Raw genomic sequence first — 15,444 nt, forward strand, 5'->3', positions numbered from 1 at the left:
ACTTATTTTAAGCTAAAATATCTTGTATTAAGTGAAAAAAATCTGCCAGTGGAACAAGTGAAAAATCTCTAGTTTTTCTCTAGTTTCAAGATTCACTGTCTTGAAACAAGTTCCTTTAGCTTACTGAAATGTTGCCCTGTAGCTGATTGTGTCTTATTTTAAGTGTAATGAGATAATTTTGACTAGAAATAAGACAAATATACACTGACTAAGTTCTAAATGTGCGTGTTTCAGTCTTCAGCATTACTGTGATGCAGAAGTTTCAATTCATTTAGTTTTTTTTTTAAATTTCTTTTGATTGGTGAAATGTGTCAGTAGGTCAGCGTGTTGCATCAGAGATGTGACACTAACACTGGTGTCTGTGCAGCGTCTGTCATACAGACAAGAATACTGTCAGGTTCCTTTTCTACTGCAGCTGTACATAAATGCTGTTTTATACTGTTTTCCAACCAGGAAGCTGGAATATAAATGTTTGTATTTAACAGCTGACTTGTGTTTTTCTTCTGTGGGAAGTGTTTGAATCGAAAGTGTTCATCCATCACTCGCTGATCTTAATATTTAGACAAAAAAGGGCTTTAATTTATGAAACCCTGAAAACATTTTCAGACAAACAGAGGAAAGAAAACACACATATACAAGGGTTATCGGTGGCTTAGTTTAATTTATTACAGCTCAAATTTGCAAATATAAAACAAATATTCATCTTTTCCACATTCTTACATGTGCTTCACTCAGCTTGTAACAGACTGTCGTTTAACAGCAGCTAACACGGTGCGACTTCAGCCCTTTAAACAGACTGCAGTGGCTGTCTTCTACCACTGTAAATGCAAAACAAGATTCCTACGAGGAGTCTCATGGAATGAAAATCTTCATGGATCAGGTGGTAATGCTGCTTTCAGGGACCCAGTCTATTATCAGAATTCTCAGGTGTTAGGGTTTGTGTAAAACTTGTTATTCAACGCTCTTTGTAACAAATCTTCAGTTCAACTAGTTTAAAAAAATATCTCTAATAAATATCAGAAAGTAGAATGACATTCCACATTATTTGAATCTTTTTGTAGTAGTAGATTTCAGGCATTTCAGTGAAAAGCATAGATGTAACATTAGAAGACTACATCAATATCTAAACGTAGGCTACCTCAGTAGTTGATAATGCTACTTCTACCAGCGTAGAGTGAAAGCCTCGAATGCACCATCATATTTATGTATCACTCGGCTGCTGAGCGATCCACCCGTCCTCTCTCATTGCTTGTTGGTTGTCTCATGATTTGATTACTTTCCTGGTTAGACATCAGTGATGTTTGCCAGAAACATTTTCAACTTGGCTACAAAGCTGTACCGCCGCTGCTATTTTTACTACTTGTTCTTGTGCTTTGCCTTGGAAACATTGTATAAATCTACACGGCGGCTTTCGGTAAAGACTTTCATCTCGACCTCAAAACCAGTTTAATATTATCAGGCCAAAGCTGACATTTGGGCACACAGCAAAAAACCTAAGGAGACTTTTACACATCTGAAATTCAAAACGCAACAAACGGATAATCAATAAATACTGAACATAGGCTACGTTCACACTGCAGGTCTTAATGCTCAATTCCGATTTTTTGATCAAATCCGATTTTTTTTGTCTGCTTGTTCACACTACAAATAAAATGTAACAGCAAACGCGCTCTAGTGTGAACGCTCAAAGCGACCCGCATGCACAAAAGAAGACGTCACACACAACGCGCTCTGTTTAGACCCAGAGCAAACAATATTGTTTGACTGATGGCCCTTAATATAAAGACTTCGGACTTGACGTTTCCCAATTTTTGCTTTAAGTTATTTTGTTATTTACATAATAATGTAGATGTATCGGATTCAGTACCACATACGAAAGTGACCCAGATCGGATTTGAAAATATCGGATTTGTGCCGTTCACACTGTCACACCATGATCGGATATGGGTCGCAGAGGGTCAAAAAAATCGGATTTGATGCGCGTTCGCCTGCAGTGTGAACGTAGCCTTAGAGAATGATTTACATCCATAAGCAGTTAGAAGATATTACCTATGTACATATGTGCAAAAGTACTGACTGTAAAAAGTACTAAGTTAAAAAGTCAAATATTTGCTTTTGTAAAGACAATTTGTTTTCACAAGGTGCAAACCAACAGCTGGAATCCTGAAACTGCTCCTACTTGTTTGTTTTTTTGTTTTTTTTTTAAAGTTGTTCCTTATTTTCATCATGTCCGAGCAGGACTTCTGGTCCAATAACGCAGCAGTCTAACAATATAAATTATACATGACCAGCACATTTTAAAGGCAAAATACACGTACCTTTTTTTTTTTTTTTTTTACTTTAAACAGTGTAAACTTTGATAGCTTATCATCTTCCTCGAACGTAAAATTACACTTTACATTTTAAAAATTGTGTAAAGAACTTTACATCCCTGCACTGCTTCTCAAATTACAAACAACTCCATTTAAAAAATATGATCTTTAGTATCAAAGCATCAAGTGAAGTGTCTTAAAATTTCCCATAGTTCAAATGTTAACCTACAGATTGCCGCTTTCCTTAGTGTAACGTGGTCACGTTTGTGTAAAAACACAGTCTGCAGGGGAAATGCATTTAAACTAGATTAAAGTGATTTTAGCACAACTTAAAATTAACCTGCTAAGACGCGAACTCTTTCATGGCATGCATTTTTAATTTCTGTTTGCTATTTGAGCTGATTGGGGAAAAATTTTGTATTGTGGTCTAGACAACCCAAAATGTGATGTCCACATATGTGGACGCCAGGTCCTACGAGTTCAAGATCAAAAGTTAACTGGAAATCATAGAACTGAACCTAAAACCAGGAATGACGGGATTTAAAACTTCAAGTGATCCGGAAGAAAATGTCATAGTGCAATTCCGATAACGTCAAGTTAAAATTCATCACATGACCCAGCCCTTTATTTATGCTTTGTTGTTTTGTTTTGTTTTTTTTAAAAAGAAAAAACTGAAATTGTGCGTTTTTAGAATGAAACAAACTAATTTTAAAAGTCAGATTTTTGGAAGCATCTTAGTCGAGTCAATTATCTTTTTTTCCTTGAAGACTAAAAATGATGAATCCACTCAGGCCTGATGTTCCCACACTGATTAAACACACTGCTCTGTGCCGATCGTCATCTTTGAAAGGTGTTGCGTTTTTAGGGGATATTCTTATTTTTGCGTTAGCTGTTCCCACCGAGTGAGCCTCTTCTCATCAGACTCTGAGTGCTGGAGCTCAGGCCTCGAGTATCCGTCAGCTGGCTCGACTGATCAACAAAAAAAAAAACACACAATGTGTCTTAAGAGGTGACGTTTATCTTAAATGTGCATGAGATGCTTGCAGATTTCTGGTTTTCAGACTGTGTGGTTAACAGTCTGCTCACCTCGCTGCCATCCTGACTTTCTCTGACGCCAACGTTCAAAACATTCAGAGAGTTTGCCCTCTTCATCCTGAAAACGGGGCAGAACAAACTTCATCAGGTGGCTTTTCAGCATTCAGCTGGAGCTAAAACACCTTGTTTACAGAGCATTTACCCAGCATTCCTTGGGGTTGTTTCCTCCATTCCGACTCCTTTCAGCTTTCGGACCAGTTTCTCGCTGCTTCGCCTGATCGACTCTCTGAGTTTGGTGAAGGAGCCACTGCGCTTAAGTCCGTCCTGTGTGGACCCGCCGTCCTCCACCACGCCGGACCAGCTGGGACGCCCGTCACCTGGACAACAGACATAAAACAAGCAATTGTTTACATTGAAATTTGAAGTTTCTTTCTTTTTTTGGACACAGTTGGACATTAATACGATAAGAACAATATAAAACTGTACAGTATACAAAAAAAATCTAAATAAAACTGTTTTTGCAGAAAGACTGAGACAGACCTACATTTAAAAATATGAAAACTGCTGAAATAAAACTACAAAAATGACAGATTTCCACAGAGTCTGACTGAGACTTATATGATGAAATAGTATATGAGGCAAAGAAGCTATTATGTGTCATGTATCTGCTGTCAGAGAAGCCCCTAAGGACAAACTCCGGGGCTTATAGGGTAAATATAGGGTATATTTGAATGCGAATCATGCAAACATTAAAAAAGGTACATTAGCCAAATTCAACATGAATACACAAAGACAACACAGAAAGCTAAAACTGAGCAGAATGAATCACAGCTCATGTTAAAATGATAAAAATGAATGTGTTATGCCAGCGTTAGGTAGTTTTCTCAGTACTCAGTGGTGGAACTGATCCCTTGTGGTTATCTCACGCTCTTAAAATGTCATCGTGTCACGAGAACAATTACATAAACATGAGCAGTTACATGAAGTAATCTGTTTGTACCTTCAACAGACCCAAACTCCTTTTCATGCGCTCTAGTCAGGATCTCTTTGTAAAGAGCTTCAGCTTGTCTGTATTTCCCCTGCTTAAGATAACATGATGCCTGAGGGAGAGGGAGAGGGGGGGGGGTTTAAATGATGACTGAAAAAAATAATAATATCGTAAATAACAACAGCCTCAGTAATCCAGACAACGAGGTTTCCTCTCACCAGGTTGTTCTTGGTTTTAGCCACGTTGGCGTCGTCTGGTCCCAGCTTGCTCTGGTAGATGTGCAGAGCGCGCTCGTAGTACTGCTCCACTTCCTGGTACTTCCCCTGGTTCTGACACAGCAGAGCCAGGTTGTTCAGCTGTTTGGCCACATCTGGATGATCTGTACCGAGAACCTGAGGAGGCGACAAAAAAAAAGGTGCACGGTGAGGGACGATCAACCAGTTACTCTTTCCATAACACTTCCAGTATGTGATACAGGGGATGCCTGCTCACTCAGCTCTGTGACATCGAAAGATAGAGGACATATTTAGATGTTTAAGTAAATTAGCAAGGGCAGCACGGTGGCACAGTGGTTAGCACTGTTGCCTCCGGAGTTCAATCCCACCATCAGACTGGGGTCTTTGCATGTTCTCCCTGTGCGTGGGTTCTCTCCAGGTACTCCGGCTTCCTCCCACAGTCCAAAGACATGCAGATAATTTAAAGTTTCCAATTAACCTGAGTGTGAATGGTTGTCTATGTGTTAGCCCTGCAACAGACTGGTGACCTGTCCAGGGTGTACCCTGCCTCTTACCCTAAGACCCCCTCATGACCCTGAAAAGGATAAGCAGCAGAGAATGGATGGATGGAAGTAAATTAGCAAAACATTTAGTCTGTTATAAGTCGGGCATCCATAATCTAGGTTAGATTAAGGTTAAAGTGAGTTATTAGTAGGAATTTGGGATATCTGTTGTAATACAAAGGTGTTTTCTTACCTTCTCTCTGATCTCTAGAGCTCTTTTACAAAGCGGCTCTGCTTCCTTGTATTTTCCTCTTTTCCCATAAAGCACTGCCAGGTTGTTGAGCGTCGCTGCCACCTGCATACACACATGCACGCACACACACAAATACACACCAGCTCACTCACTAAAGTCTAAACCACATGAAATGACTACAAAGGGAGCCAATATTTGCAGGTCAGGCATGTCGGAAGCAACGAACAACAAATGAGGATCAAAATTCTTGTAACCCACAAGGTTTTATGTTTCATGTTTACGCTGATGAAAGAGAACGCTGAAACCAGTTTTAGCCGCCTCATTATAAGTTTTCTTCCAGTGCAGCCGAGTAACTTACAGCCGGATGGTCCATCCCAAGAGTTTTCTCCCTGATGGCCAAAGCATCGTTCAGCAGGTTGGCGGCCTCTTTGTATTTGTTCTGATCTCTGTAGGGAAACAACACAAACCACACTGTTCACCCAGTGAGAAGCGTTTGGCTTGTTAAGGACACTTCCTCTCTAAGAGTTTCAGATAATCTATCATCTATTACAAGAAACTTTTATTAAACCTCAAATTTGCCAGGTATCACAAGCCAGAGTCAAAGCCACAACCAGTCAGAGCAATTTAATGCTGATGACAGAGAAGCTGATCCGCTCAATTACTGCACACCAACTGCTTACACGGGACGCTCGGCTCAAACCGGGCAGGAAAAGCATTTATACGCCTACCTCAACTGATACAAGCACAACAAACCATTTTTTCCATCTAAAACTGAATAATAAATCACTTTATCTGCAGCATCATTACGTCTTTAACATTTGAAGACATTTAACATTTAAAGTGCATCATTCTGCCGGCAGAGCTGAAGGAAACGACGTGCACCAGCTAGACAAACGGCACTGATGGGTTAGACGAGACGAAAGCCGCGAGGACATTTCTGAACTGAAGGTGAGTCACATGACGTACTCGACCGGAACAAATAAAGCATGAACTCTGAGTCGTCTGGAAGACCTCGAATGGTTAACCCAGCTTTGATAGTGCCACCGCGGTAGCTGTAAATACCAATACAGACGCTTTTGCAATGCTAACTGACATCACCTGTACACCAGCGCCAGTATATTGAGCATGGTGGCTACGTCTGGGTGGGTGTGGCCAGAGGACTTTTCCAGGTCTTCCAAAGCCTGCGGAGACACGATGAGGTCATGTTAAATGGTTGTCAGGCAATTTGTTTTGGTTAGCAACAGTTAGGACAGTGGAAGCCCCTCCCACCTGTTTGCACAGCGGTACCGCGACCTCATATCGTCCCTGGGATGCGTACTGGATGACCAGGTTATGGAGCGTTCGAAGGCGGGCGGGGATCTCGTAGCCGCCCTGCTGGGCTGCAGCTGCTGCACTGCTGTGGTGAGGCTGGGACACTAAACGACAAACAAACAAATAAAAGCAAGACCATGCTGACTTTAGAAGGGCCCAGTTCCATTTTGGATCATTTTAACAGGTCTAACAGAGAGGACCAAAAACAAGGCAGGGTGGAACCTAATATTTAATTTGACCTGTTTTCTATACTGTATGTCTCACAAATAAAGTATGATGAAAACTATTTTTTAGACGAATGGATGGATGGTGTTAAGCCCAAATAAAGATGTATTACATGAAAACTGGCTGCATAATTGCACTGCTATTTAGGCAATTAAGTAAAATTGATCATAATAGAAAAGTTTAAGCGTAACAATAAATGCAGGCGAAATTTTTTAATTTTCCCATTTCATCTTTTCTCCCTGGTCACTCACACTCAACCTGCAGTCGTCTAACCTCTAAAAACACTAAAGTTTATATCTTTAAGTTTTTGTCAGGCTTTAACGCTGTCAAAAAACAAAAGTCAAAGGAGGTAGCGATGCGTACTCATGTTTCACCATTTTCTAAAAGGAAGCCGCTGTCCTAAAAGATAACTTCAGACTGGCGTCGTATTTCACACTACAGAGATTCACAGATCGCTTTCATGCTTCCACTTTCATGCGCTCTAAATTCATGTGTAAGCTGATAAAATGCGTTTGTTGTGTGTCAGCAGTTACTCAGATATCAGGATTAGAAGCAACAGTTACACCTTGAGCTTATCTATGACCAGTGAAGATGTAAACCAGTATCTGCCTCCAGTTTCAACGCTGACACTTCTCAAAGCACTCAAACTAAATCACGATGAGAGTGGCGCTCAATGTATTGACTAATTTAAATTAAAAACAGTTTGCATTTACTCAACACCTCCTCTGTATCCAAAAAAAATCTATCAAAAAAAGGGTTTTGTCATTTTGGAGACAGGGAGGTGTTCAAAACGATAATAAAAACACATTTCAAAGCCTAGAAGAGCCTCACTCGAAGACTGCTCCTCATCCTCAGCAGGAAAGAGGTCATCCAGAGACTCTTTGTTGGAGGAAGTGTCTTTGTCATCCTGAAATAAGAAACACACACAGCACGACTTAGAAGACAGCAGTACTAACGGTAAGCTTAAAAGTTGACTATATGGTTCATCCGTTTCAGTAGCTGCTTTTTGTCAGCGAGCTCTGATAAACCCGCAACTGCACACTGTCCTACACGCTAATTGGCAATGACAGGAAGGCAGCTGAGTGAAGCTAAAGCAGAGAGAGTGAAAACTGGTGGTGCATTCATCAGATGCAAACCAGCTGGAATCCAAATGAATGCTAATGTTGCTCTATGACATTAGAGCTTAAACAGTTTGCCAACACATCAGCAAAAACTTGCTAAACTTGCTGAGATGGGACATGACGTCCTTCTGCCCAGTATATAATTACAACAGCTTTAGTAAAGTCCTCCAAACCTCCAGCTGCAGACAAACTTTCAGCATATTAATTTGATGAATATACACACAAACACCATGGTTAAGATTCCTGTGCTGACACAGCGAAGCGCTGACTCTCCCTGTTACTCATCTTGAAGGGCAGGTTGTTTGTTGTTACTCAAACTCTCAGCTGGCTGGTAAATACCAACAGACTCTTCTGCAGACATATGTGGGTTAGCATGTTTTCTGTCCTCACCAGAGGCGGCTCATCCTGGTCATACTTGCGTATGGAGGACATGAACTGCAGGTGTCTGTTCTGCTCCTCGAGGGTGACCACCTCCTGCTCCGTGTCCTGAAGCCGCTGCTGAGCGCCAGCCAGCTCATCCCTCAACCACTGGTTCTCCTGACAGAGACGACGAACCTGAGAGGGAGGATGCAGAAATGAGAGCGAGGATGATACATAACAAAGAGAAGAGGAAGGAAACAGGCAAGAGAATGAAGGAGCCATGCAACAAAAACGGAGACACTGCCATATCTAAATGCTTAAAGTTACAGTGTGTAACGTTTTCACCAGTAGATATCAGGAGAATGCAGATTGCAGCCAATTGAATCCTGTTTTCTTAGCGCTTCGAGTGCTAATCTAAGCTACGGTGGCCGATGTAGGACAAACATGTTTTAGTCAGCCAAGAGAGATCAAAAACATTACATTCAGCCACATCCCGCCAGCATATTTCTACCAGTTTTCATTACAAAAAAAAAAGCTTTTGTACACCTTCTATTTTAACATATTTGAAAAATATCAACAATAATCAATACATAAGAAACAAAAAACTAATATGTGCCATTTAAATATTTTGCAGTTATGTTTTCATCCAAGTCACTTCAAAAGCTCTTGCCGCTGTTCATCTGTAGCGAGTTTTCTACAGATAGCAAAGTGACCCCAGACTGCAGTTTTTCCCCCTCTGTGGCAGGTTGTCAGTCCACTGTTTACCTCAGCTGTCAATGCCGGGTGTGAAGCATGCTTTTCTAACTACTGTGGTGGAGGGAGTAAAAGGAGTGTGACAAGACAAATCTGCTGACTAAATTAGGATTAGATTAGCATGTTTATGCGTATGTGTTACAGCCCTGAGTGAGATGAGCAGGGAGAGGAAGACAATTTATTAAGACATCGTTTCCTCCTTTGCATTTTGTTTCTTTGGTGAAGAGGACGTCTTCTTCTTCGGCGAGACATATGATGCTTCAAATCTTGAATCTAAAGACGGATATATGAATTTGCCTCCATGACAGGTGAATGCTAAGTTAGATGTTTGCTTTAACAAACATTTAAAAAGGGAGACCAAATGAAGCAGCCTATGATGAGTGTCAACACAAGTATACAGGTCTTTTCGACAAACTCACCTGAGCTCGTAGCTTTTGTTTCTCTGCCTCCAGAGAACCGAGGTGAGCTGACAACGCCATCATCACCTGAAGACAATGTAAAAAAATGTAAACCCAACAGAAACAGAAACAACAGAAAGAAGACTGCGTGCACCATGAAGGGAGATCAGTGACTTAACGACTATGCTTCAGTAAATGAGCTCAAAACTTGTCAACAGCCCGGCTTCAGACAAAACAAATCAAAGGAAAAACAGTCATCAGTGTCTCGGGACACCAACAGGAACAACAACAACAAAATAAATAAATAAAAAATAATAATAAAAAATGACAGACATCAGATATTTTTATGTGTCAGTTCATTTAAGTTTGTCATCAACCATTCATGACAGAAATGCAAGTCTCAAAATTAATTTTTTTTTTTCAAAATAACTGCGCCTGGCAAGCTAAACACGTTTGTTTGTTCAAATAAAAACACAGTCAGTTAAAATAATTAAAACTAAACGTAAACTCAAAACTATTTCATAAAAAAAAATCACTTTGTTTAATATGTAAAGTACAAGAAGTTCAATTTTAAATTATCTGGGAATGTTATTTTCTTCCATTTCAGCCTTAAAAAAAAGCTTGAAGACAAAGACGTGTGACACAAGATTTCATTGCGACTGCTTGCTTCTTTATTTCCTGGTGGTACCTGTGCCTCACTCAGCCCCAGCTCTATCCTCTCCAGCGACTGGTGGATGATGCTGGTCTTCTCCTGCTCAACGCTGCTGCTCTCTGGCACCGCCCGGCTCTCCAGCGCCTCCTGCAGGCTCTCCAGCAGGCTGCGGTTCTCCCCTCTCAGCGCCTCCAGCCCTGCGATCACCTGCTGCGTGCTACACAGAATCTCCTCCCCCGACAACATGGCTGCTGCTCCGAGGTTCCTTTTCTCACTGCGACCGACCTGAGAACAGCACATCGTTACAGCATTATCTGCAGTGGGAGTTTATTATGCATTTATTTAGCAGTAACGGCAGAGTGAGAGCTGTAGGGGGATCAGTGCTACATGCAGCTGAAATATTTATGAGTAAAAGTGATAACAGAAGCTGACAGCAGCAGTAACTGAAGCCTCTGAAGTACTAGAAGTAGAAGCAGCAGTGCAATAGTAAACACAGATGGATTTTCTAAAATATGAAAGGTGGCTTAAAGCATAATTTAAAAGTGCTGTTGGTGAAGTGTATACGTGACACAGCTGGTGGATAAATAGACTACATGGAAGGTCTGTGAAAAATGCAAGCAAAAGTAAACTCTGATAATGTATGTTTAATCTGAATCCAGCCCCATGAAGGGAGTGACTCTCTGATGAGTCAGCCTCGTGCCTGCTGAAGGGTCCCTCAGTGCGAGGGCTGTGGCAGAACTACAGCAACAAGCTTTGGGACCAACGGAAACAGGAACAACCACTCAGAATCTGACTTATAGTGCAATAGATGATTCATTAAGACCATGTCTGCTGCTTTTTCAGGAAACTTCAAGGGTCACATCACCCTGTAGGTCTCATTCATACCTACATGTTGACATGTGTTTCATCTTCTAGCTGAGATTCCTGAGTCAAAATCGTTTCTGCTATAGTCATTTTATAGAAAACAGTCTCAAAATATTAGACTCTATTTAGTCAAAGAATTAAAACCACAATAACGCTGAGTGAGGGACCACTAGACATAAATACAGCAGGTACAGACGAGATCTGCAAAGAGTGGTGCGCTCAGCCGAACGCATCATTCAATCAGAACTCCCTGACCTGCTGTCCATCTACACCAAGCGGTGCAAGACCAAAGCTAGGAAGATTATGATGGACCTCTCCCATCCCAACAATGGACTCTTCTCACTGTTGAGGTCTGGGAAGCACTTCTGCTCCCTTAAAGCCAAAACAGAGAGAATGAGGAGGAGCTTCTTCCCCCAGGCTATTCGGGCCCTGAACCAGGTGTAGGACTGGACTCTCCCACACATATCACATCACCACACGCACTCTGGTTTTTCTTCATGCACACTTCCTATAATTTATAATCTCTTTCTGCTATTTGCACATTTTTTTACTGTAAATTTCTAAGTTAAATCTGTAAATTTTGTATAACCTGTAAATTGTAAATACTGTAAAACCACTGTCATTTAATGGTCGGGCATTGCATTGCACAGCTACAAGCATTTCACCTCATGTCATACTGTGTATGGTTGTGTGTGTGACAAATAAAATTTGAATTTGAATTTGATTACAAAGGTAAATAGAGTAGGTCTTTGTGTCCACACAAAGACCTACTCGTTCTCAGTGAAAGGTCAGTAAGACTGAATAAAAGCAGATCCTGTGTTAACTCGGTCCACTTTAAGGCTTGCTGGTTTTAAACAGTATTAAATGTGATTAATTCTCAATGCAAAGTGTGTGAGGAGAGTTACCTTTCACAGGTAACTCCAACCTAAAACTACACAGAAGCAGATTTCTTATTGGTTTCACTGAATGCACTTTTTTTCTATGTAAAGTGGATTAAAAATGTAAAGAACACTGTAATTCAGCACTGTCAGGGAGTACTTGGCTACTCCGCTACAGGAATGTTGCGGAGAAAACCCAGAAACACAATTCACAGCTGTCAGCAACTTCACCACAAAGAAAAACTCATAGCTTTCAGTTTCCTCTTTTCTGATCACACACAGAAGCAAAGTGAGGCTCTGGAGCTAAATACGAGGGTTCACAAGCAAACAAACAACATGAAGGTCACTTTAGTCACTATTAAACACCTCTTTTTGCATGTCATGCCATCAACTGCATTAATACAGGATCACACTTTTAAGACTTTTAAGATTAAGAAAAACAAATGTATAATAGAAACAAGTTGACAAGACAGAAAATCCACTTCTACATGGACAAACAAGAGCTGCTTCTTCTTTTGGCGGCTCCTTTCATTGGGCACCAGTGTGTATCATGTGCCACCCTATCCCTCCACAGTGGCAGCCACTGGGGTTGTAGTTCCTCTGACAGTTCCTCTGGGGGGGCTCTGACATGTTTGTGCCCAGGGCCCCAGTATCTCATAATCCGCCCATGTGTTTATAACTGGATGTCTGGCCATCTGTCCAAGCAGCCATGATGGATTTAAGTGTCTTTTCCAACCTTTATAAGGACGCTGGTGATAATACAATGCTGCTGGACACAAACAGCGCTGCGTCACATTTCAACAGCACATTTCAGCTGTGTGTTTGTCAACAGTTTTAAAAGTGTCCACTGAGTCTAAACACCACCGGCTGCTGCAGCTACAAGACAGAAACATCTTCCTGCACAACAACACAATAAAAAAAACAAAACAAAAGATGTCTCTCTCACACAGACTGCTGCGCCTCATTTCAGATCCACAACAACCGACAGTTATTTATAGCCTACCTGCTAAGTCCAAACTCCCGCGGCGCGCTTTCGTGTTGATCCACAGTTTGAATGAAATAATGGTTTTTATGTGTAAACTGGAGCCCGTCAGTCACTGCGGAACATCTCCGCTCACAGTAATTTTCAGTTTATTTATTTTTAAAGAGGCGGGACGGAGAAAAGTGAACGCTGTTAATCGTTCACCTGCCGCCTCCTCCTGTCATTACGCAGCCAATAGCATCAAGCTAGCTTTAGCAGAACTGAACTTCCGCTTATCGACTTCAAAATAAATGTTGTACACGGGACCCTGTACTTCTTGATTTCACTTGTACTTCTATGATTGTTGTTTAATCCATATATATTCTTAATCAATGGATCTATTTTCAGTTTAAGAATGTTAAACTGCAATTATTAGTGATAAAATAATTAATGACTGCATACCTCAACAATGTGTTGGACAAAGGATGATGAACATGGAGATGCCAGGCAGAAGGAAAAGAGAAGGTATTGAGGAGGGACATGCAGAGTGTGTCATGTTGATGTGACAGAAGAGGATGCTAGTGATAGGGTGAGAACGAGACAGATGATCCGCTACAGTGAGTCATAAATGGAGCAATCGAAAGAAGAAAAGTAACTGGAAACACTGAGAAAAGTGAATTCCTGTCAGATGAGCTTGATTTCTGCATTCTGTCACTAGATGAATGGATGGATTAATATTTTTCCTCACAACTATTTTTAACACAGCTTGCATTTTATTTCTCCCTCAGGTAAAGTTATTAATCAGTTAGACTAAATTGGCACAAGGTGCTCGCCAATTCTGAAGAATATAATTTGTCTTTCTGTTCCTTGGTATCATGTTCCATAAAACACATTTATGATGGGCATTTCTCAGCACAAGCAAAGACACATAACATGCTGTGTTTGACCCAAGGGTTCCACAGTACGATGGACAAATGAAGCTGTATTATGGCTCCACATTACTGTAGAAATTGCACATCAAGAAATTGTATTCCCTGATCCCTGATTCTAAAAACCCCAATATTAATCGTTTTAGGAAGAGAAATCCATAATGAAAGAAAGGCTTTAATTTTGAAGGTAAACTCGCATGATTTCCGGTATTTGTCTGTTTGTTGTGTCCGCTCTGCTGAACGACTTGCAGAAGCTTACCTGATCCCAAATTTCCCATCATACACCGCGACTGTGACGTCCTGTCCCAGGACAAAGCCACCTATCTGCAGAAGAGACGAACTGCCTATCTATCTATCTATCTATCTATCTATCTATCTATCTTTTTTTCAGCTAATATGAATTAGTCAAATATAACTCTAATATTAATATTAATGGTAAAATATTGACAATAATGTGTATTTTAAAATTTGGTGTCTTTATCTTTTGTCTTTAACTTTTAAACGATTAAAAATTAAAGGTAAAGGTAAAGTGAGGATGAATGCACATCTGAGGCTAAGTTTAGCATCATAGTGTTATTTTTGAAGTAAAATCAGTCATATGTTCACATAACATTTCGTTATATTTACGTCATCTGTTTGTTCTCTGCTCTTAACTTTCTCTTCTTATACCTTACAAGTGACAACTGTGGGTGTAAACTTATTTATTTATTTAAATAAACAAACAAACTTGGATCTTGGTTTCTTTATCATTTAAAATGCAGACTATTTGCTGCTTAAAACAGTCCCGTGTTTAAAAAGGTTGGTGGTTGTAGCTTTGCTATGTATCCATGGAGACGCAGTTATATTGACAGCCAGGCTCCCTTCGGTGCTGTGGTTTATTTAAGTTCCTGTTTGCTTCCTCTGTTTTCTCATTTTGTTGTATTGTTGCTGCGTTGTCAGAGATTAGCACATCCTTTCAGTCAGATTAACTGGGTGGTCTGTGCGTGTGCCTGTGTGTGAGAGAGAGACCTAGAGGTCACTGTTGAACCAGCATTAGTCTTATTAAAGTCAAATGAGCATTACAGCAGGTCTAATGGGAGTCACCGGGGCTGCGGCTCAGCAGCTTAACAACAGACAACTGCAAACAAACAGGATCTGAAAAATGTGTATGTGTGGGTCTGTGTGTGTAGAGGGAAGTGTGAGACAATGTAAAATTCACACACCCTTGTTTACAGGAGCAAAGGCAGACTGGGTGAGAATAACTAGAAGCAGTCTCTTTGTTTGTCTTTCGCTGACATTTTGCAGGTAAACGCAGGTCATATGTCTTAAAGTAGAGCTAGTCAGTTCCAGAATTAATTTAAATAGTTTTACTAACATCACTGGCTCCTAACATAACTTTAGGTTCAGTATTCTGTGCAGCTGTGATAAAGAAATAAACTTTAATACAGGAAGCCCAGTAATCACTGAAGTCTGCAGTGCATCCTGGAAACTCATCAGCCTCAGAAGAACAGCAAAGACTGGAAATTTACTAAAATTAATTGATTTTATTAGTTACAATGGACTTTAAACCACATTTGATGTTTGTCACGGTGGAAATGATGTATGCAAACTGTTTACAGCTGATCATCTGCAGGCAGCACAGCTAAACTTAACCATAATATCACAAAACAATACAAGAATAACCACAGTAACATATTATGAAAAATA

General features: G+C 40.5%; 1 protein-coding gene across 1 annotated transcript; it reads right to left on the minus strand.

Annotated features, from left to right (window-relative positions):
* Window positions 1-1,961: 1,961 nt before the first annotated feature.
* klc3 (kinesin light chain 3) lies at window positions 1,962-13,095 on the minus strand. The gene is made up of 14 exons (XM_026193245.1): window positions 12,872-13,095; window positions 10,163-10,411; window positions 9,496-9,561; window positions 8,354-8,518; window positions 7,674-7,749; window positions 6,576-6,721; window positions 6,405-6,487; window positions 5,665-5,752; window positions 5,307-5,408; window positions 4,554-4,727; window positions 4,348-4,447; window positions 3,550-3,724; window positions 3,399-3,465; window positions 1,962-3,281 (listed from the first exon to the last, which is right to left on the minus strand). The coding sequence occupies exons 2-14, from the start codon at window positions 10,370-10,372 to the stop codon at window positions 3,198-3,200; spliced, it is 1,536 nt and encodes a 511-aa protein (XP_026049030.1). The 5' UTR covers window positions 10,373-10,411; window positions 12,872-13,095; the 3' UTR covers window positions 1,962-3,197.
* Between the last annotated feature and the right edge of the window lie 2,349 nt (window positions 13,096-15,444).

Source organism: Astatotilapia calliptera, chromosome 14 (assembly GCF_900246225.1).
Source record: "Astatotilapia calliptera chromosome 14, fAstCal1.2, whole genome shotgun sequence".
Classification (NCBI taxonomy): domain Eukaryota; kingdom Metazoa; phylum Chordata; class Actinopteri; order Cichliformes; family Cichlidae; genus Astatotilapia; species Astatotilapia calliptera.

Coding starts and splice junctions, on each gene's coding strand:
- klc3 (XM_026193245.1), bottom strand. CDS start 10,372: ATGTTGTCGGGGGAGGAGATTCTGTGTAGCACGCAGCAGGTGATCGCA. Junction 6,488..6,575: donor CGGTACCGCTGTGCAAACAG/GTGGGAGGGGCT, acceptor GTGTCTCCGCAG/GCTTTGGAAGACCTGGAAAA. Junction 3,725..4,347: donor GGAGTTTGGGTCTGTTGAAG/GTACAAACAGAT, acceptor TCTGTTGTCCAG/GTGACGGGCGTCCCAGCTGG.